At 37.3% G+C, this 22,219-nt stretch overlaps 1 protein-coding gene across 1 annotated transcript in view; it reads right to left on the minus strand.

Annotated features, from left to right (window-relative positions):
- Positions 1 to 7,146: 7,146 nt before the first annotated feature.
- ZPBP (zona pellucida binding protein) overlaps positions 7,147 to 22,219 on the minus strand; it is a 104,989-nt gene continuing 89,916 nt past the window's right edge. Inside the window, exon 8 of the mRNA XM_032305606.1 lies at positions 7,147 to 7,330. Coding sequence (XP_032161497.1) covers positions 7,236 to 7,330 — 95 coding nt within the window. The 3' untranslated portion in view covers positions 7,147 to 7,235. The remainder of the gene's footprint in view (positions 7,331 to 22,219) is intronic.

Below are 22,219 nucleotides of genomic sequence, written 5' to 3' on the forward strand. Positions count from 1 at the left end.
TCTGAAGAAGAGTTATCAGCATGGTTTTCTCTCCCAATCCAAAGTTTCATACTGCGATTTACCACACCTCTAGAAACCTGCCCAAGATTGCACACAGTACATCATCTGCTGCGACATTCCTAGTGTGCCTGGACTGGCTAGGTCACACTGCCCACACAGGGAGTGGCTAGTGCACTGGCTATAATGGCTGCCGGGCCAGGTCTTGTTCTGAGCCTCATTCAGTAGTGGTGGTCTCTCATGTTACTTTGTAAATGAGCAGAAACAACACTTACTTGACATAAATGCTAACTTCAAACCCAAGAAAACCCCCCTCTTAGGCAATGCACTTCTTTGTGGAGGAAGTCAGATGATAAAGAAATTCATCCATCATCACATCAACATACCCCAGATCACAGGACCCCTGGAATTTTTACCATGGTAGCAGTCTCCTGAATTTTTGTGGGGGCTTATATCCAACCCTCTGACATCATACATCTCACAAAGTTGTGTGAAGACCTTGATAATTCCTATGTACCAGATGCAGTTATAAGGGTGCCTTTAAATGGAGTAGATCAGTGTGGTGCACCACAAAATGGACAAAATTGTGAAATTACCAGCAGTCAAGTTGATGAGCAAGGCTAGAGTACAGTGCTTCTGGCCAGCCTGCAGAAAACAAACTGCTCCTGGTGGGCTCTACCTTAAAGCATAGAGATGAAGCTATTCACCAGATCTGCAGCTGCATTCCATACTTTGGGGACTAAATTTATTCTAGTCAATAAACAATATCTGTAAAGGAGCTCTAAGTGGAATCCCACCTGAACAAGTTGGATGGTCATTCTCTGAGATCCATGTCTATCTTCAGTATAGGCCAAAGAGATGGGATCTTCAATGATGCATAGGAATCACTATCCCTTCTTCCTTCTGGCCTTTGAAAATGACATTAGTCTCTGCAAGCCCTCCAGAAATGCAATATTGCTTTGGTTAAACATTTTGGTAGGTAAAGATAGTTCTAGAGAAGTTCACTGAGACTTTTTTTTAATTATTATAGTCACCATAACTGTACAGTTCATGGAACCAAAAAGAGGAATAGGTCCAGCTGCTATTCCAACTATACTTTCTGGGACTCACAGTGGGCTAGGAGGTCCATCCAATTTATAGAGAGATGAGCCTGACCCTAAATTCCTTTATTAGTCTCCACCCTAAGCATAGAGGCATTTTGGTTCTCAGGAGAAGCATCAGGTAAGAGCTGGAGTCCAGTAATCTCCAAAATATTTGCTAGTTTTCATAACCTTTTATGCAGTCCCCCTACTCAATGGATGCGGTTCTCCTTAGGGAGGGCTGGAAAGACTTGCAAGCATAAATATTTGGCAGAGCAGTGAATCCTTCCTCAAGAGTTGCCATGAGCAGCCCCTGTCCCACACTGTTCAAGGTATAAACATCTGTGGGTCTGTGATTCAATTCTCATAATATTAGCTAAGAAGTCAAGACTCAACTGTCATGACTTAAATCAGGCTCCTTTGAAACAGGCTGAGAGCTCTAATATATAAAATTAGATTCTAAAACAATGGTGGTCTGGACTGCCATCCCTCTCAGTGCTAGGGGCATAATGAACAACAGGCCCATGCAAAAATCGTTCTGATTCAACCCTGATGCCCACCTGTCTTTGATCTCGTTGGCACAATAACTAGATGTCATCATCACCATTAGATTAGTGCAGTCTATTTCAATGACAGCATTCCAACTACCATTACGGGACCAAAGAGCTTCCATTGTGAGATTCTGAGAAAGCCAGCAGTCCACTTGCCAAGAACTCCTCCAAGCTCTAGACATGTCAGGGGCCAGAGATAGGGGAGTGGGCAAGCAGTCACCATACAGAAAATCTACTTCAGCACTCCAATCTTCTCAGACTTTAGATATCTTATTCAGCATGCCAAGTACTTCTGGCTTCATCAATTCCATTCAGCATAATCCACTGCTGGATTCAAGTTGATTCACAGATTCCAAAGTCAATCAGATGAGCCAACTCTTTTAGCGCTATTCTTAGCTACTCAAGATAATACACTGAATCCAGACCTCTGATAAGTGTGTCCATTTTAGTAAATTCAGTCCAATTCAACATTACTTTCCTTCCATTCTAGGTGTCCTTGGGATCTACTCCCATATATATCAGTTCTAAGTTTTCTATTGCTGTGTAACAAATTACCACAAATTTTGTGACCTGAAACAACATCCATTTATTCTCTCAGTGGCTGCCAGTGAGGAGTCTGAGTGTGGTTTAGCTGGGTCCTCTGTGCAGGACACTGCTTTTGTCAAGGTGTTAGCTGGGATGGGTTCTGTTCTGAGTATGGACACCCCTTCTAAGCCCATGTGGCTGTTGGCAGAGCTCAATTACCTGCACTTGTAGAACTGAGGCCCTGATAGGTATTATCTGACAGGAGAGGCTGCTCTCAGTGTGCAGAGCTCCCTGCAGGTACTCTTACAGGTCCTGTCACAACATGGCAGCTCATTTCTTCAGGACCAGATGGTGAATCTCTTGCTCCAGTCTGCTAATACAAAGTCTAACATAACGTAAGAGAATCATATAAGTGACCGTCCCACCTTTGACATCTTCTATCGTCTCCAATCAAGACAAAGGTACTTCCCACACTCCAGACAGGATTCTACAGGATACAACTCATTGGAGACAGGATCCCCATTGGGGACAGCATGTATATCCCAGATATCTTCTGATATAAACTGGCCAGCTACTCACTGGGCACTTCAAGTTTAAGTATAGGTTGAGAAGCAATGAAAAACAGTGATGATGGCTTTGGGAAGGTGACACAACCATTTTAGGAGAGACAATAGATTCTCCAGACAATGGGAAGACTACCCTCCTCAGGGGTGGAAGGGCAGCTTCCACTGGCAAAAGCAACCCAGTCCAATGTTGGGTTTAATGTGCCCAGCTTCACTGGGATCTTCCCTAGGCCCTCATCTCAATTTTGAGGGTCCTACACTCTCTTTCCCAATCACTGTTTTATCTTTAGCATGAGAAACATTACTAGGTTGTGAATTCAAGTTACTTGATCAATCAGCCCACCATCTGACTAGAACTTATTAGAAATCTGTGTGGTCACAGGAGCAAAGAGCTACTTTCATTACAGTCAAAGAGGATTTCCAGTTCTCCAAAGCCTTCAACTCACTGTTTTCTTTCACCCCATCCTTACTTCATAGTCTTCATTAAACTGTATTACTTCACCTGCTGCTTGACCCACTAAGACCCAAGTCCATGTCTTTTATTCCTTTCTTCTATTAATGAGAACAAAACCTGAATCTATCAGCCTTCCACTCCTTTGTGCTACTGGGGCCCTTGTGACATGATTCCGTTCAGTATAATTTAGAAGTTTTATACTGGGTTTTCATTTTCATCTTCTGAATGGAAGGTAAACTCAAGGCCTAGAAGCACAACCACCACCAGCAACTGTGAGGACAAAAGCTGCACTAAGGAGGGGGACCAAAAAAAGGACAAGTGGCGTGAGGGGATGACGGCACCATGCCGCCACTGCACCAGCTCTAAGCTGACCTCGCTGGACTTCAGAGAGAAAAGAAACCACCAAATCAGTACTCTGTGACTTGCAGCAGAACCCAGTCAAAACTGGCACACATCTTCACACTTACCAGCTGTGTAACCTGGGAAAGTTACAGAATTACTGTGACTCATTTTCTCATACATAGAACAAGAAGAATAATGGTAAGTCACAGAGTTGAGAATATTAAATATGAAAATACACATGAAGGATTTCAAACAAAACCTTTCACACAGTAAGGAGTCGGTAAATGACTATTATCAGCAACAGCAGCAGCTCTCCTCTACGAGGAAAGCACTCACCCATACTCAACATAATTAAAATGTGGGAAACTATTCCATGTATTAAAATAACAATTTAAAAAATGATGCCAGAGAGAGTGTAGTGAAGTGTGCACTCAGATATATTACTGGTAGGAGTACAAACTGGTACCTTTTTTAGGAAGAAGATTGGCAAATGGTCCAGATGATTAGAAGTACCCAAATCTGGTATTCTTCTGGCTACTTAGCATAGAGAAGACTTCAAAATATCACAGAGTATTAAGAAAGAAAAAGTTAGCTGTCATGCTATGTGTAACAGTGAAACTTTGGAAAGCAGTACGAACATCCATAAATTAGAAACACGTAGCCATATTAACTTTGCTAAAGTGTACCAAATATTATAGTGATTAAAATGATGTTAATGAATTGAATAAATTAGCATGGAAAACACACCTAATATTAAGGAAAACACTGGTATCTATAGCATGAATAAAATGCTCACACCATCTGGAAATGTTAGCATTGCTGTTACCTGGGTTCTGCTATTATAGGCCACATTCCCTGCTACTGTAGTGAATATTCTATCGGTTAGGATCCTTTTACCTGCGAGTTAAACAGAAAATCTAGCTTGCTTGGCACAAGGCATGTTCTCATCTCACACAACTGGGCAAGCCCAGGGCAGGCTGGGTCTCAGACACAACCTGGGCAGCGGTTCAACACCATCATCAAGGCCCTGGTTCCTTGGACTTCTCCACTCTGTGCCCGCAGGTTGGTCCATGGTTTCAACATACGACTTCCAGAAAGAAGCCATGGGCTGACAGTTAAGAAAGGACTCTCTGCAGTGAACAAACTTGGTGCTTTGCTGGGAAGAGGGCAGAAGCAAATTCATGCTGGAGAGGTGAGCAATAATGTCTTCTGCCAATTTTGACTATTTTAATTTTTCCAAGTATGTTTATCGCTTCCAACTTTTTGAAAAGTAATTTCTTTCTTTGTAGGAAATTTGAGAAACAGAGGATACCAAAAAAACTTCCCACATGATCCTATTACATAAAACAACTGTTGTTAACATTTTGGTTCATTTGATTCAAAACTCTAAAGAATAGTACAGAACATTCTATTCTATGGAAATAGCACAATTTATTCAATCACTTCACTCCTGTAGGTCATCAACGTTAATTCCATTTGCATTGTTATATAGAATGTGGATGTTAATACCATCAGGCATAATATTACACCTGATTTCTGATTTACTTTCTGATAGTTTCCCTGTAAGTGACATTCCTGGATCAACCTTGTTAGGGCTCTTTTTACATATTACCAAATGAATACACATTTACACGTTTATAATAAGAAAAAAATTTGATTAATAAAATATAATATGGGAATCATATTTACCTTAGCTTCGCAGGTTCATGTAAACATCACATTATTTTACTGTTAAAAATAGGTTAAAATGAAGGCATTATATAAATGTTAAGATATTATTCTGATGCAAACAAAAACAACAAACACTTGAAACTGCCTTATGACAATAATGTCTCTCAGGGATTAGTCTGTAATTTTCACCTAACACACTGTCATCACTTAAAACAATTTCCAACAGTCTACATTATATGTTAGCAGACGCAGTGGTTACCTTCATTACTGAAGTACTGAATACTTCATTACTGAAGTATTCATTACTGAAGTATATTTATACTCATAGGACCCTTCCATGCCCCACTCCCACGACTCCCCTATGGTTGGTTTTTTCCTATCCCAGATCACCCTCTCTTCTTGACTGGATTCCAATCTCAGTAACCTGCAGCACCATTTTAATTCTGTTTTGCTTCCTGAGGCTGACTAGCTGTTGAGCTGATACTGTTTATCCCCAGGAAAATGTTTTCTAAGTCAAATTCCTCAGCATTTTTAAATACCAGGAAAAGAGTTAACCCAAACTCAGGCAATACTAAAGAACATACATTTCAGTCCATCTTATTACACAATCTGAAATCTGAAGAGCTCTAGCAGCTACACTGCTTTTACAGATGATGACTTAGAAGGCCTTTTACTAGTTACAAAAGACAGGTACTGAAGAACCATAGCCCCCAAAGAGTATCATGGCAAATACGTGACTTAATAGAGCCAAGAAGGCTTTTTAAAGAAAAGACCTCTAAAAATCTTATGAAAATATTTATGTCATCATTATGAAAGTTACAAGTAATTTTTTAAAAAAAGATCACCATGTCTAACAAAGAAATGTCATTTCACTTCCCTTTGTACTTGTGAGAATTCCAGGGTAATATTTGCCCACAGCATGACCAAATGAGAAACTAACTTATCTACTGGTCAATTTTAAAAAGTCAAATAGACCCTAGATATAAGTAAACTTTCTTCCTGTCAATGCAAAATTGTGCCTAGACCCCACCTGTGAATATTTGCCATTTACAAATGCTTATGTCTTAAGAAAGGAAATATGAAGGGAAAAAACAGGGAATGTCCAAGAGACTAGAAAGTGTTACAAGTGAAACAAAAAATTGAGAAACTACTAATTTTCTAAGTTGCTCAGGTATTTTTCTAATATTTAAACCCTTACATTTTGGGTAATTTTTCATATTCAAATACAGTACCCCAGTGTGAGAGAGGGGTACACTGGTGGCAGCAGAAGCATCTGTGATGTAACACTTTAATGATAAAGGAAATGCAATAAAAGATGTGATGACTGTTCGATACTTCTCCCTAGAGGTGTCCTCAGGGCAAGAGATTGCCTAATCTCTCTCTCTCTCCACAATGTGAAAGTTCAAAGGTTAATTTAGGCACATACAATGATTATTCCACTCTAAAATGTCAGAAAGGTAATTTAAAGGTCTCTAAACCAAAAAGGTGAAGGTCACATTGAACTACATTAAAAACCCACTGAGTTGTTGGGACCTGACCTTATACTATAGTGGCTAAAAGTCTGCAATAAAAAGATGCACCGGCTTTGTAAGACGTGACCTTGAAGTACGGAAAGTCAAACTAGAAGAAAATAATCTCAAAAAATTAAATCAAAGGTAGGAAGCAAGCTGAAATTAAAATGATTATAAAAGAACATGGTGACCTGAGATTAGTTAGCATACTGTAAAGAGAATGGGTTGTTTTAAAATAATCCGGAAAAGTCTTTTGGGATTAACACCAATAGAGTGTATTTGAAACCCTTTTTAAAAATCAGTGATCCAAGAAATATTCTGAAATCATGTGTAGTTCTGGCATTAATGGATAAAGATTAGTGGATGCTCCATTCGTGAAGCATTTGGACATACAATATACAATGTTTCAATTAAAATGATGACACCATATTTTGTAAAATCTAATATATTTAATTTTGGCATAATAGTGATTTATTATGTATTAATATTTCAAAAATATACTTTTGTGTTTAACAAACTACTAGAGATCTCAAACTCATGACCTATAAGCATGCTTTTGCTCCAAACGCCAGGCTGCTGTTGCACTGAAGGCAGTGGGTTCCATCGCGGGGGTTATAAGACCCAGGACTGCAGATCACTGTGAAGAAAGAATAGTTAATAAGCACCAGTTCCTTCAAATGCCACATCAATTAATTTTACATGGAGAATACATTTTCAAAAAAGACTCTTTTTTCTTTTTATAATTTTTGTTTTTAATCATGGTAAAATACACATAAAATTTACCATCTTAACCATTTTTAAGTGTGCAGTTCAACAGTGTGAAGTATATTCATGTTGTTGTACAACTAACTTCCAGAACTTTCTCATCTGGGAAAAACTGCAAGTCTATATCATTAAACACCTCTCCATTTCCCCTTCCCCTAATGCCTAGTAGCAATCCTTCTAGTGTCTATTTCTAAATACCTCATATAAGTGACAAGTTGTAACTTTTCACTTCTTCCCGGCTTAGACCAAGACTGCGACCCCACATAGTTTTACTGATCACACAAGGTCGAGCTGAGAAAGCTAGCTAGGTTACCCGGTAGACTGCATCAGAAGCCAAAGAGCAGAAGAGGGCCCACACTAACAACCACGCCTTCAACGCAAAGATACCCCAGATATGGGAAGGACTTCCAGCTTATTTCTTTTATTTATTTATTTATTTGACAGACAGAGATCACAAAAAGGCAGAGAGGCAGGCAGAGAGAGAGAGAGGAGGAAGCAGGCTCCCTGAGGAGCAGATAGACCGATGCGGGGCACGATCCCAGCACTCCGGGATCATGACCTGAGCCAAAGGCAGAGGCTTTAACCCACTGAGCCACCCAGGCATCCCCCCAGCTTATTTCTAATAATCTCCTGACTTCATGTCTTATTTCTGTTCCTTGCTGAAAGATTAACTTTGGAAAAAATTACTAACTTAACTCAGTCTGATCATCCTTAACATATGGATAACTGTATATAAGGAATATGTTACCACAGTGATCTTTGCCTGTCAGAAAGTATAGAAGGGCAGAACGAATCTAATGGCAAACAGCATGGAGGACATGGGGAGTTAGAGAGGAGAAGGGAGTTGGGGGAAATTGGAAGGGGAGGTGAACCATGAGAGACTATGGACTCTAAAAAACAATCTGAGGGGTTTGAAGTGGCGGGGGGGTGGGAGGTTGGGGTACCAGGTGGTGGGTATTATAGAGGGCACGAATTTCATGGAGCACTGGGTGTGGTGAAAAAATAATGAATACTGTTATGCTGAAAATAAATAAAAAACAAATTAAAAAAAAAGAATCTAATGGCAAATATATTCTCTTTGACTGACTCTGGATTCTGGGTAAGTGGTCAATTCTTAGTTCTAGCTTCCTCATTTGTAAAACAGTTCCAGTAACAAGGAAGACTACACTATTATGAGAGGACTGAAATCAGATGACTTATATGAAAATGCAACCAGAACACCGCCATGCCTCAATAAATGCTCTGCCATCTGTGGGACCACTTCTCTCCATGCTGGAGGCCACGTGATGCCCACCTATCTAACTGGGCTGGGGTCTCTGATTACCCTATTCCTCCTTTTCCTATTGCAAATTTGGTCAGCCAAGGATTCACAGGGATGTCAGTTGCACATCTAAGACATGGCTATTATGGGCCATCAGAGAAGATTCTTTTTCTGGCACCATGATCAATGACACGTGCCATTGTTTGGATCTGGGTCATGGTACGTTATTTCATTTCATATCGCTCGTTCAAAAAATAAACTTTCAAATTGGGAAATAGTTTAACCATTACTCAGAGAAAGTACTTTTCATTCTGGTTTTAATAGATATTTTGTTTGGGGAATCATGTTTCAGGAAAAAGTACTGGTTAAACAAAGTTAAGTCCATTGTTTGCTGCAGTAGTAACAGTATTTAAAGTGGCAATGTACAGGGTAAGAATGTCATGATGTGATATTTTTCAAAGGTGTGTGATCATGGTACTCTTTCTTTCAAAACACATATTAGTATTTCTTAAAGTACAAATATGGATGCTGAGAAAAGGTATGTGTTAACACATAGGGAGAAGAGAAACGTAAATGTACAGGCAGTCTTTACACACATACAGTATCACCAGTGGAGCTGACGCTGGCAAGAAATCATCCAAACCCAACTTAAATAAATATGATCTAATAAATGTTCTCAGAATTAATAAATCTCTATAACACAGTATGTACAATACTTCAGAGACCTTATCTCTCTCTCCTAAGACATATTCTAAAATATCATGTTCTCCTTCATGTGGAATTGAGGAAAAATTCTCAAAAGTTATTTAACTTTAAAGTAGAAGGTTAGCTGGGGTGCCTGGGTGGCTCAGTGGGTTGAGCCTCTGCCTTCAGTTCAGGTCATGATTTCAAGGTCCTGGAATGGAGTCCCACATTGGGCTCTCTGCTCGGCAGGGAGCCTGCCTCCCCCAACCCCTCTCTGTGCCTGACTCTCTGCCTGTGGACCTTGTGATCTCTGTCAAATAAATAAATAAATTAAAAAAAAATAAAGTAGAAGATTAGCAAAATTATCTTCTAGGTTTTAGTCTCACTGAGCAGAATATTTCCCAGCTGCAGTTTTGAGAACAACCTGATTAAATCTTGATAAGAGAGGGAAGCACTGATGACTGATCCGTACTGACATACAAAGAAATGAGAAGAAGGCAGAGAAAAAAATCTTCATGAATTTTGGATAGGGAATATTTCCTTAAAAAGGGAAATAACCAAGCATAATATAAAACATGGGGTACATGTAGTATTATAATTAAGAACTTAATTAAAAAATGATGAAATTAACAACAGTCAAGCAACAAAACTGGGACACAGTTGCAGCTAAATAACCAATGGAATACCATCGAGAAGATACAAATAATTCATATTAGTCATGAGAAAAGGACAGAAAACCAATTAAAAACAGGAATAAAAGAGAAAAAATAGATGTCCAACTAATGTCATTTTTACTGAGCCACAAAAAAACCCAAAACTATCCACAGAAATTAAGAATTTGGGAATGAAAATCAACAGCAAACTGTAATATACTGAGGGAAACTTCAGCAAGAGGACAGCTCCAGGTCCCCCAGGCTCCCATAGAAATATTAAATAAACAACTAGAGACTGGCTAAAATAACCTTCTAGGTATGGAAATTGGCCAAAGATCAACAGCAACCAAATGAACATGCAATTGAGAAGTCATATTCTAAATGGTCCAAAATTTGTAGCATTCTTTTGCTCACCCTTGTCCCAGCTCCTTTCCAGGCAGACCTACAGGAGAGGCAGCCGAGTGCTGGGTTCCATCCCACAGACCAGAGAGCAAAACAGATAGGATCAGCCACCTGTCCAACGGCCAACTGAGGGGTTCAGTCTCCATGTTGCTTATTTCAGAGCTTGTTCAAATCTCAGACTATGGGAAGCCCTGGGCACATTCTTGAGAACCAGAAGGTGATGACAGCCCCCAGATACCTGGGGTTAGAGACTGGTATATTAAGGAATAGGATAGAACACCTAAGGATCACAGGAGAAGCAGTGTGTGGACTCTCAGGGAAATGAAGATATTAAAAAACAGACCCCCCCCCCCAAAAAAAAGCAGCCAAGTATACAGAGGAATCAGAAGAGAGCACATAGGACCAAACATTTGAGAAGGTGCTCAACATCATTATTAGGGAAGTACCAATCAAAACTGGAGTATGATATCATTTCACGCCTATTAGAATGGACACCATCAAAAAAAAAAAAAAGAAGAACAGAACAGAACAGAACAAGTAAGTGTTGGTGATGATGTGAAGAAACTGGAGCTCTTGTGCACAGTTGGTGGGAATGCACAATGGTGTAACTGCTATAGGAAAAATATGGAGGTTCCTCAAAACATTAAAAATGCATGTACCAGATGATTCAGCAGTTCCACTTCTCGATATAGAGCTAAGAGAACTGAAAGCAGGATCCTAAAGGGACATCTCTAGACCTTTGTTCACTGCAGCATTGCTTACCACAGCCAAGAGGTGAAAAGAACCCAAGGGTCCCTCAGTGGGCAAATGGACAAAGAAAATGTGGTATATATACACAACAGAATATCCTTCAGCCTTAAAACAATAAATCCTGCAACATGTTGCAATATGACAAAACTTGAGAATATTATGCAAAGTGAACTGAGACCAGTTACAAAGACAAATAGTACATGATTTTGCTTACAAGAACTATCCAAACAAATCAAACTCAGAGAAACAGAAAGAGCTGTGGTTTCTAGTAGCTAAAGGAGGAAGAAATGGAAGTTGTTCTTCAAGAGGTGTGCAGTTTTGGCTTATGAAAAGTTCTAGATATCTGCTGCACAACAATGTAAAGTTAAGGCTACTAAACTGTATACTTAAAAATGGTCAAGGCAGTTGGTTTTGTTATATGTTTTTTAAAAGTTTTTTAAAAATAAAACAAATTGGAAGAGAACAAAAACCTTCCAACAAATAAGAGGCCAAGTCCACGTCTTCACAGATGAATTCTACCATAAATTATAAAGAAAGAAAGAAAGAAAGAAAGATATTAACCCCAATCCTTCTTAAACTCTTCCAATAAATTAAGAGGAAAGGAAAACTTCTGGACTCATTCTATAAGGGCAGAATTGCCCTATTACTAAAGCCAAAGACTGTACGTGAAAAACAAACTATGTACTAATAACTCTTCTGAATATTGATGGAAAAATCCTCAACAAAATACTAAACCAACTCAGCAGCATATTAAAAGGATTATATACCATGGTCACTTTGGATTTATTTCTAAAACACAAGGACAGTTTAATATATGAAACCTAAGAAGAGTTCCTTATATCATATGAACTGAATGACAGGGGGAAAATAACATACAATAATCTCAACTGATGCACAAAAGCATTTGACAAAATTCAACATCTATATTATGGTAAAAACTCTAAGCGAACTTCAATTTTATAATGGGGTGTTATCAACCATAGTTACTATGTCAGATCCTGAGACTTATCCATCTTATAGCTGAAAGTATTACTTAAATGTTCTCACCAAAGGTAAATAGAAGATAAGTATGTGAGATGATGGGGGTGTTGATGAACGAGATGGGAGAAATCCTCCCACCATGCATATATGTATCGGGTCATCACAATGTACACTTTGAGTATCTTACAATTTTTTCCATTATACCTCAATAGGTATGAAAAATACCACAGGAACGTAAGTAAAGGAGCACAAGGCAAAGCAGCCAAATACAAAGAAGTTTTGTAGGGACGCCTGGATGGCTCAGTCAGTTAAGCCACCGCCTTCGGCCTGGGTCATGGTCCCAAGGTCCTGGGATAGAGTCCTGCATCAGACTCCTTGCTCGGCAGGGACCCTGCTTCTCTCTCTGCCTCTGCCTGACACCTTGCCTGTTTGTGCTTCCTCTCTCTCTCTGACTAAATAAATCAATAAAATCTTTAAAAAAAAAAAAAAGTTTTGTAGTGAGTCAAGTTTGGTTGTTTCAAATTCTAATTTTTCATTTACCATCTTTATAAACACATGCAAGTACCCTAAGACTGCCAAGATTCAAGTTCCTTGATTACAAAATTGGGATGCTTCCTACATCAAAAGGATATTTGTTATTTACGAAAACATTGGACAGACTTTTAGCAAAGCTTCAGTTATTATGATAAAGAAATCAGTGAGGGTGCCTGGGTGGCTCAGTTGGTTAGGCAACTGCCTTCAGCTCAGGTCATGATCCTGGAGTCCCAGGATCGAGTCCCGCATCAGGCTCCTAGCTCCACGGGGAGTCTGCTTCTCCCTCTAACCTTCTTCCCTCTCCTGCTCTCTCTCACTGTCTGTCTCTCAAATAAATAAATGGAATCTTTAAAAAAAAAAAATTAAGAAATCAGTGAAATGTATATTTCTATGGGGTAAGCAGAGATTAATGCACTGACCAAAACATAGTCAGCACTCAGGATACTATGACAGAACTCAATCTCATGTTCTTCTCATTCTGGAGTTTTTATAGCAAAACTGTATTGCCCATATAGCCCTTACCACATCTGGTCATTAACTGCTACCTAAATTTTCACACATTCAAATTTTTATCCCTTTAGATTACACACTCCCTAAAATTCCCACAAGCTAAAATTCTGTGTGTTTTGGGGAATTTCCTCTCATATCATTTAAACCATGTTTGATAATGGATAATATAATAGATACTTACTTAATTTAAAAAAAAAACACTTAAAAGAGAGGAATAAAATGGATTTTCTTCAACCTGATAAAGGGCATTCATGAAAACCCACAGTCAGTATCATAACTTTAAGAGACTGAGCTTTTCCTCTAAGATTAGGAAAAAGATAAGCATGACTATTATCACTCCTTCTTTTAACACAACATTGGAAGTCTTAGCTAGAGCATGGGGAAAAAAAAAAGAATTCAAATTAGAAAGAGGTAACATTAGCCTGTCCATAGACAGTATGATTGTCTATGCAAAAAAAATAATCCACCAAAAACCACTAACTGACCTAATAAACAAATTTAGCCAAGTTACAAGATACAAAATTGACATGCAAAATCAGTTGTGTTTCTATACACTAACAATGAACAATCCAAAAACAAAATTAAGAAAATAGTTCTAGGGTACCTGGTTGGCTCAGTTGTTAAGCATCTGCCTTCAGCCCAGGTCCATATTGGCTCCCAGCTCAGTGGAAAGTCTGCTTCCCCCTCCCCCTACTCCCTGCTTGTGTTCCCTCTCTCACTGTATCTCTCTCTCTCTGTAAAGTAAATAAAATCTAAAAAAAAAAAAAGATAATAGTTCTATTTATAATAGCATCAAAAATATAATATTTAGGAGTAAATAACCAACAAGGCATAATACTTGTATACCAAAAACTACTAAAAATTACTGAAAGAAATCAAAGGAGACACAAATAAATGGAAAGACATCTCATGTCCATGGGTTGGAATATTTAATATTGTTAAGATGTCAGTGCTACTGCAAACCATTCATAGATTCTATACAAATTTTATCAAAATCCCAGTGACAATATTTTCAGAAAAAGAAAAAAGTCCATCCTAAAATTCACTGAAACCTCAAGGGACAAAGAAAAGCCAAAACAATTTTGAAAATCAAAGCTGTAAATCTCATACTTGCTGATTTTAACACTACAAAGCTACAATAACAAACATGTCTGGTTCTGATATAGAGAAAGAGAGACAAACAGAATAAACTAGTAAAGAAATAAACTCTCAAATGATTTGGAACAAGAGTACCAAGATCATCAAAGGAGGTAAGGACAGCCTTGCCAACAAATGGTAGTAGGTAAGGGAGATGTCCACATTGAAATGTACGAGTCTGGACTCTTACCTTATGCTATATGTAAAAAGCTCAAAAAGATCAAAGATACAAACAGAAGAGCTAAAATTGTAAAACTCCTGGAATAAAATGTAGAATAAAAGACGCATGACATTACATTTTGCAGTGGTTTGTTTATGTAACAACAAAAGCATTTGGACAAAAGAAAAGCATAGTTATATGCAAAGGAGATTAATATCCAAAATAATAATAGTAATAAAGAACACTAATTCAACAACAAAGTCAATTAAATAGTGGGCAAAAGCTCAAAAGTAGCCATTTCTCCAAACAAGACATACAAATCACCAATAAATACATGAAAAGATAATAATATCACTAACCATAAAGGAAATGCAAATCAACAGCACAATAAGACACTTCACACACATTAGGGTAGCAAGTTACTTAAAAACAAAACAAAACAAAAACCACTTAAAATAACGAGTGTTGGCCAAGATGCAGAGAAACTGCAAGACTGAATTATGCTTTGTTGGTGGGGACACAAAATGGTGGAGGCTTTGTGTACGGTGGTTTCTCCAAAAAATTTAAAACTGAATTACTATAGGATCCAGCGATTCTACTTCTGGGTATAAGCATATGGACTGAAGTTGAGTGCCTCTCTAAAATGTGTATGTGAAAATCTAACTCCCAGTGTAGCTCTCTCTAGAGATGGGGCCTCTTAGGAAGTAATAAAGGTTCAATGAGGTCATAGTAAGAGTGGGACTCTGATCTGATAGTATTAGTGTCCTTATAAAGCAACAGCAGAGTGCCCACTTTCTTTCTCCTTCTGCATAGATTAACCAAGACCACCTGAGGATATAATGAGAAAGTGGTATGCCATACCACCTGCAAGCCAAGAAGAAAGCACTCATGGGAAACAAAAACCTTGAACCTGAACTTTTAGGCTCCAGAATTGTGGGGAAAAAAATTGTACTGCTTAAGCCATTCAGGCTGGGATTTTGTTACAGAAGCCCAAAAGCACAGATATAATATTTATGCACAAGATCTCAAAGCAGGATCTCAAAGAGGTATCTGCACATCATGTTCGCTGCAGAATTATTCACAATAGCCTTGAGGTAGAAACAACTCCAATTTCCATTGACAGTTGAATGGATAAAATATAAATGTGGTACATACATGTGGATAGAAAAGGTGTAGTATAAGTCACAGGAATAAAAGACACGGCATAAGGAATATAATCAATTATATTCTAATAGCATTGTATGGGGATAGATGGTAGTTACACTTGTGGTAAACACAGCATAACGCATAAACTTGTCAGATCACTGTGTAGTCACCTGAACTTAATATAACACTGTGTGTCAACTATACTCAAATAAAAAATTATAAAATAAAAAAAGATGTGGTACATAAATGTAAGGTGAACTAATGTGAAACAAATACGGGAATGTGAAACTATGAAAAGTAATGCAGAATGTGTTGAAAATGTGTGATGGTAACCTACCACACATTTCCAAGAATGTGAATGTGGTCCATCCATACAATGGAATATTATTCAGTCTTAAAAAGAAAGGAATTTTGACTTATGATACAACACAGATGCTAAGTGAAATAAGCCAAGCACAAAAGGACAAATACTGTATAAAGGTACCTGTAGTAGTCAAATTTATAGACCGAAAGAAGAATGGTGATTGTCAGGGCATAAAGGAAGAGGGGACTGGGGACTTAATGTTTAATAGGTACAGAATTTCATATGAGGAAGATGAAAAAAGTTCTAGAGATAGATGGTGCTGATGGTTAATACAACAATGTAAGTGTACTTAATGCTATGAAACTGTACCTTTAAATATGCTTGAAACATTATCTTATGTATTAATGTGATACATTACATAGGGTCATCAGATCACAAATATGTAAAGTGTGATTATGCCAAAAACTGCATACAAGATTTCTCCTACATTGCTATTACAAAAGTGTCATACACCAAATTTGGAAAACAGACTGATATATTTTAGTGAATTTCATAAATTCTGACCCAGTATTAAGTAAAGACTCTGAAGAATCTTGGATACTAACATGTATAACCAAAGATATTCATAAAGCATTGTTCATCATGGCAAAAAAACCAGAAATACGAAGCAACTTCAAATAACGAAACAGATATATACACCTTAATGTATTCATATAATAGAATATTACATAGAAAAAGAAACTTTTTTTTAAAAGATTTTATTTACTTATTGGACAGACAGAGATCACAAGTAGGCAGAGAGGCAGGCAGGGGTGGTGGGAATCAGGCTCCCCGCCAAGCAAAGAGCCCAATCAATGTGGGGCTCAATCCCAGGACCCTGAGATCATGACCTGAGCCGAAGGCAGAGGCTTTAACCCACTAAGCCACCCAGGCACCCCCAGAATAAGAAACTTTTAAAGATACTATAACCATAAAAATATGAATGAATTTCACAAATACAGTCCACAATAATGTGCATCAATTAAAATGGCCCACTATTAGATCCTCAGGCTAGATTTTTAAAAATCCAACTTTATGCTGTTAAAGGAACTGTGTAAATAGTAACAAAGTTAATTTTTACCAGCGATACACTCAAATAAAATATGAACCACAATGTTCTCTTATATAACTTGATGAACAATTTAAAACTGGTAGCATTTTAAAAAAATAAAGAAGGTGGTTTATCCTCTCTAGACATCAAAACATTTAATAAATTTAGTAATTACCACAGATCAGTAAAACAAAAGAAGGACCCTTTAAAAGACATAATATGGTATGTACCCTTATTTTAGATCTGAGGATTAAGAAAATTTTGACATTAATCAAATTCATTACTAGAAAAAATTTTTAATGATTGTGAGGCAGGTAAATATTTTCTAGAAAGGAATAAAGAAAAGGGGCAATAAGACATACTACATGATAACAACAAAGAATATGTACCAAAAACAAAGTCCACAATGTTCAAAAACAAGTGGTAAGAAAACTCCAATTCTAACTTATAACAAATTAATCAGAAATTCAGTCTCACTGGGTATGAAAAAAAAGGACAGATTTTAGGCCACCAGAAATAATGGGAAAAATTCAGTGAAATAGAATCAAGAACTTTAAAATCTGCGTATATATAACCTTCACATGTGTCAATGATATTTTAAGAAGCTCAGCAAAAAGCAAGAGTTGGAAGTCTGAATAAACCAAGATGATGATAACTATGCTGGGGGGACAGAGTTCAGATTGTGAATCTGGCATGTTATTAAAAGAGAAATCAACAATCTTCAGAAGAAAAATAAACCAGAAGACGCTACATAGTACTATCCATAAAGTTGAGTATGTATCATAAACATTACTAGATTTTCAAAGACACAGAAAACTGTGACTCATAGTCAAGAGAAAAAAGATCAATAGAAACAGATCCAAAATAACACAGATATGGTAATTCACCATAAAGACTTTAAAGCAGCTAGCATAAAAGTATTCAAGGACATACATTATCATAATAACTAAGCAGATTGGAAAACTGCATCATAGAAATGGAAGTTCTAAAACACATAAAATTCTAGACCCCAAAACTAAAATATTAAAAAAAAAAACCCTAGAAGTATTTAGTAGCAAAATAATGACAAAAGTAGAATACGTCAGTAAATATGAAGATATACCAACAGGAGTTGCCCATTCTGTAGAATAAAGAGAAACAAAAGTTTCAAAACATCAATAGACAGTGATACCAGCAAAAGTACTGGTAACTCCAAAAGGCTTTCCCAACCAAAAAAAAAAAACATGAAAAAAAAAAATCAAGCAAAAACTCTCAGAGTTAACTAGAAAAACAATCAACATACTGGAAATAGTAATATGGCAGAAATGCTTTTTCTTATCTGTAATTACTTTTAACACAAATGGCTTAAAGTCCACGGTCAGAGGTAGAAGACTGACAGAATGAATAAATAAAACACAACACTATATACAACCCGGAGAAGACTCACTTCAGATCAAAAGAAACAAACAGGTTGAAAATGACAGAATAGAAAAAGATACTCCGTGAAAATAGTAACGAAAAAAAAGCTAGATGGCTGTACTAATATAGAAACAGTCAAAAACTGTTATAAGAGGAAAAGAAGGAAACTATAAAAAACTATATAAACACTTATAAAAGGGTCAATTCACCAAGATATAACAATTATAAAAATATATACAACAGACACTAGGAACACAAAATATATAAAGTAAACTGACAGAATTAAGGGAGAAATTGACAAAGCTTTATGGTAATAATTAGAGATTTCATTACCTCACTTCAAATCATGGAGTTTTATTTTTTTAAAGATTTATTTGACAGAAAGAGAGAGAGAAAGTATGCACACAAGTAGGCAGAGAGGCAGGCAGAGGGAGAGGTAGAAGCAGGCTCCCTGCTCCCAAGACCTTGGGATCATAATCTGAGCCAAAGACAGATGCTTAATCAACAGAGCTACCCAGGAGCCTGTGGATCAAGTTTTAGAAAGAAGATCAGCAGAGGACCGACAACACAATTAAGTCAATTAACCCCAACAGACATACATAAAAACACTCCACCCACAGTGACAGAATACCCATTTTTCTCAAATGTACATGGATTGTTTCCTAGGATAAAAAATATTTGGGGCCACGATGCAGAACCTAAAAGACTGGCATACAAATCATTTTATAATCGCAACAGAATGAGGCTGGAAATCCACAACATAAGAAAAAGTAGAAAGCTCACAATTACATGGAAATTTATTTTCTCTTGAACGATCAATAGGATAAAGAAGATATCAAAAGAGAAACTGGAAATGCAAAGTTGTTTCAAAATTAGAAAATCAATCAATGCAAATTTCTATCCTAACAATGAAGGACAAGAACCATAAGATTATTTTAAAAGTTGCAGATAAAGTGTGGGAGAAAATTCATTAACTTTTCATGATTACAGCAAACCAAGAATGGTAGGGGCGCTGCTTCAAACTAACAACAAGCATCAAAGAAAATCCTACTATTTTTACTCAAAGTAAAAAGTTATTTATCTCTAATATTGGGAAGAGGGCAAGAATACTTCTTTTTATTTCTAATCAACACTGTATTGGAGCAGCTAGCCAATGCAATAAAACAAGTAAAAAAATAAAAGGCATAATTATAAGACAAAGTAATAAAATTGCTTTTACTTGCACATGGTATATTTATTCATTTAAGAAAAATACAGAGTACACAAAATAATTTTGATATCTAATCAGTGAATTCAACAGAGTCACGTGGTCCAGGTCAGTATTTATGAATCAACTGTACTTTCTTTCTTCCTGTGGGTGCCACTGAATAAGCACATTAAAATCTCCCCTGCCACTGCTGTCATGTCTAAATCAGAGTCTCCCAAGGAGCCCAGATAACTGTGGAAGCTCATCATCAGTGGTTTGGTCTTTGGAACAGCCAATAAGAGTCTGAGGAGCCATTGTAAGCAATGGGGAATGTTCATGGACTGTGTAGTAATGAGAGATCCAAACACCAAGCACTTGGGAGGTTTTGTTTGTCACATATGCCACTGCAGAAGAGGTGGGTGCAGCCATGAACACAATGCCACACAAGGTGGATGGAAGAGTTGTCGAACCAAAGTGGGCTGTCTCAAGAGAACATCTGCAAAGATCTGGTGCCTACTTAACTGTGAAGAAGATTTTTGTTGGTGGCATTAAAGAAGACACTGAAGAACATCACCCAAGAGATTTTGAAAAGTATGGGAAAACTGAAGTGATTGAAATCGTGACTAAAATAATAGCCAGAAGAAAGGCTTTGCTTTTGTAATATTTGATGACCATGACTCTGCAGACAAGATTATCATTCAGAAACACCATATTGTGAATGACCACAACTGTGAAGATAAGCCCTACCTAAGTGAAAGATGGCTAGTGCTGCATCCAGCCAAAGAGGTCGATGTGGTTCTGGAAACTTTGGTGGTATTCATGGAGGAACTTCAGGAAACGAGGTGGCTTTGGTGGCAGTCAAGGTGGTGGTGAATATGGAAGCACTGGGGATGGTTATCATGGACATCGTAATGATGGAAGCTATTCTGGAAGTGAGAGAGAATGCAATGATTCTGTCAACTACAACAATCAATCTTCTCATTTTGAACCCAAGGAATAAGGGAAATTTGGAGGCAGAAGCCCTAACCCCTAACATGGTACAGGTCAGTGTTCTGGCAAACCACACAACAAAGGTGGCTATGGTGTTTAGAGCAGAAAGAGGAGCTATGACAGTGGTGGAGCATTTTAATTAATGTCAATAAAAAAAGCTGATCAGGGGAGGAGAGCAGAGAATGACAGGTATAAGAGATTTATGAACTCAGCCAAACACAGTGGTGGCAGGTCCTAACTGCCACAAAGAAGACATATTTCAGACAATACTCACATGCATGGAAAAAAACTCAAGGACTGTATTTGTCATGAATAGTGTAACAGATTGTTTTAGTTTCTGTTCCATTGAGAGTGCAAAGCATTACAACAAAGGGTTTTAATGTAGACCTTTTTTTGCACCCATGCTACTGACTGCTAAATTTAACAGTCTGATCATGATGCTGAATGACTTTATCTTTTGAAAAATGTAGTATAAACTCAGGCTACTCTGAAGCCATTCTGGTAAACTACCCCAACAACGTGAAGTTAGAATTCCTTCAAGATGATTCCAGGTTCCATTCAAAACTGATATACAACCTGCCCAGGCACAGAAGCCATTGTCTTCAGAACCTTCGATATAATTGAAATGACACACTAAATCAGTTGTGACTTGGAGTTCACCATTTACCCAAGCAAAGTCAAAGGGTTTATCTGGTTATTCAATATGATTGTTGGCATATCCTATGTAACATACCTAAATTGAATTATGGTATCAGATAAAATTATAAATGGGAACAAAGCCTGTGTATCATACAATATCATATGCAATCAATAAATGATTTAATATCATCTTCAAAAAAATCCACTGCACTCTTATATGCTAACTGAAAAAAATCAAATCATAAAAAACAATTTCATTTATATTCCAAACAAATTACTAAAAACAAGAACAAAAAAAAAACATACCATCTTTCAGAATCAATCCAAGGAAAATATATGCAGACTACCAAACATCCTTGAGGCAAATTTAAATTTAATTTGCATGGATGGAGGATAACCATGTTCACTGTCAGAAGAGTGTATTTGTTTGGGATGATAATCATTATCAATTTTGTGTCTAGAATCAATGTAATCTATTCAAACCACAGCAGGCTTGTTTGCAGAAATTGGCATGCTAATTCTAAACCTTATATGGTACTTCAAAAAGTAGAATGACCAAAGCAGTTTTTTAAATGTAGTGTAACATTTACCATGAAGCTTTAGGAATCAACACTGTTGTATTCCTGAAATAAAAGATATGAATGGATGGCGCAAAATCAAGCCTACATGAGGATAGTCCACTGAATTTCAACAAGAGGTATAGGAAATTCTAATGGAGAGAGAGAAGTGTTTCAAGAAGTCATGCTAGATCACCAGGACAGGATATCTGTTTGATAACCAAAAAATGATCATCAACCTTACTTTGTACCAAAGAGACATGTTAATTCAAATGGACCACAGACTTAAATGTACAACCCAAAAGTACTAAATGAAAAGCACAGGGGAAAATCTTTGTCATCGTAGAATATGTAAAGGTTTATTAGAATACAAAAACAA

Source organism: Mustela erminea, chromosome 11 (assembly GCF_009829155.1).
Source record: "Mustela erminea isolate mMusErm1 chromosome 11, mMusErm1.Pri, whole genome shotgun sequence".
In the NCBI taxonomy this organism is placed as follows: domain Eukaryota; kingdom Metazoa; phylum Chordata; class Mammalia; order Carnivora; family Mustelidae; genus Mustela; species Mustela erminea.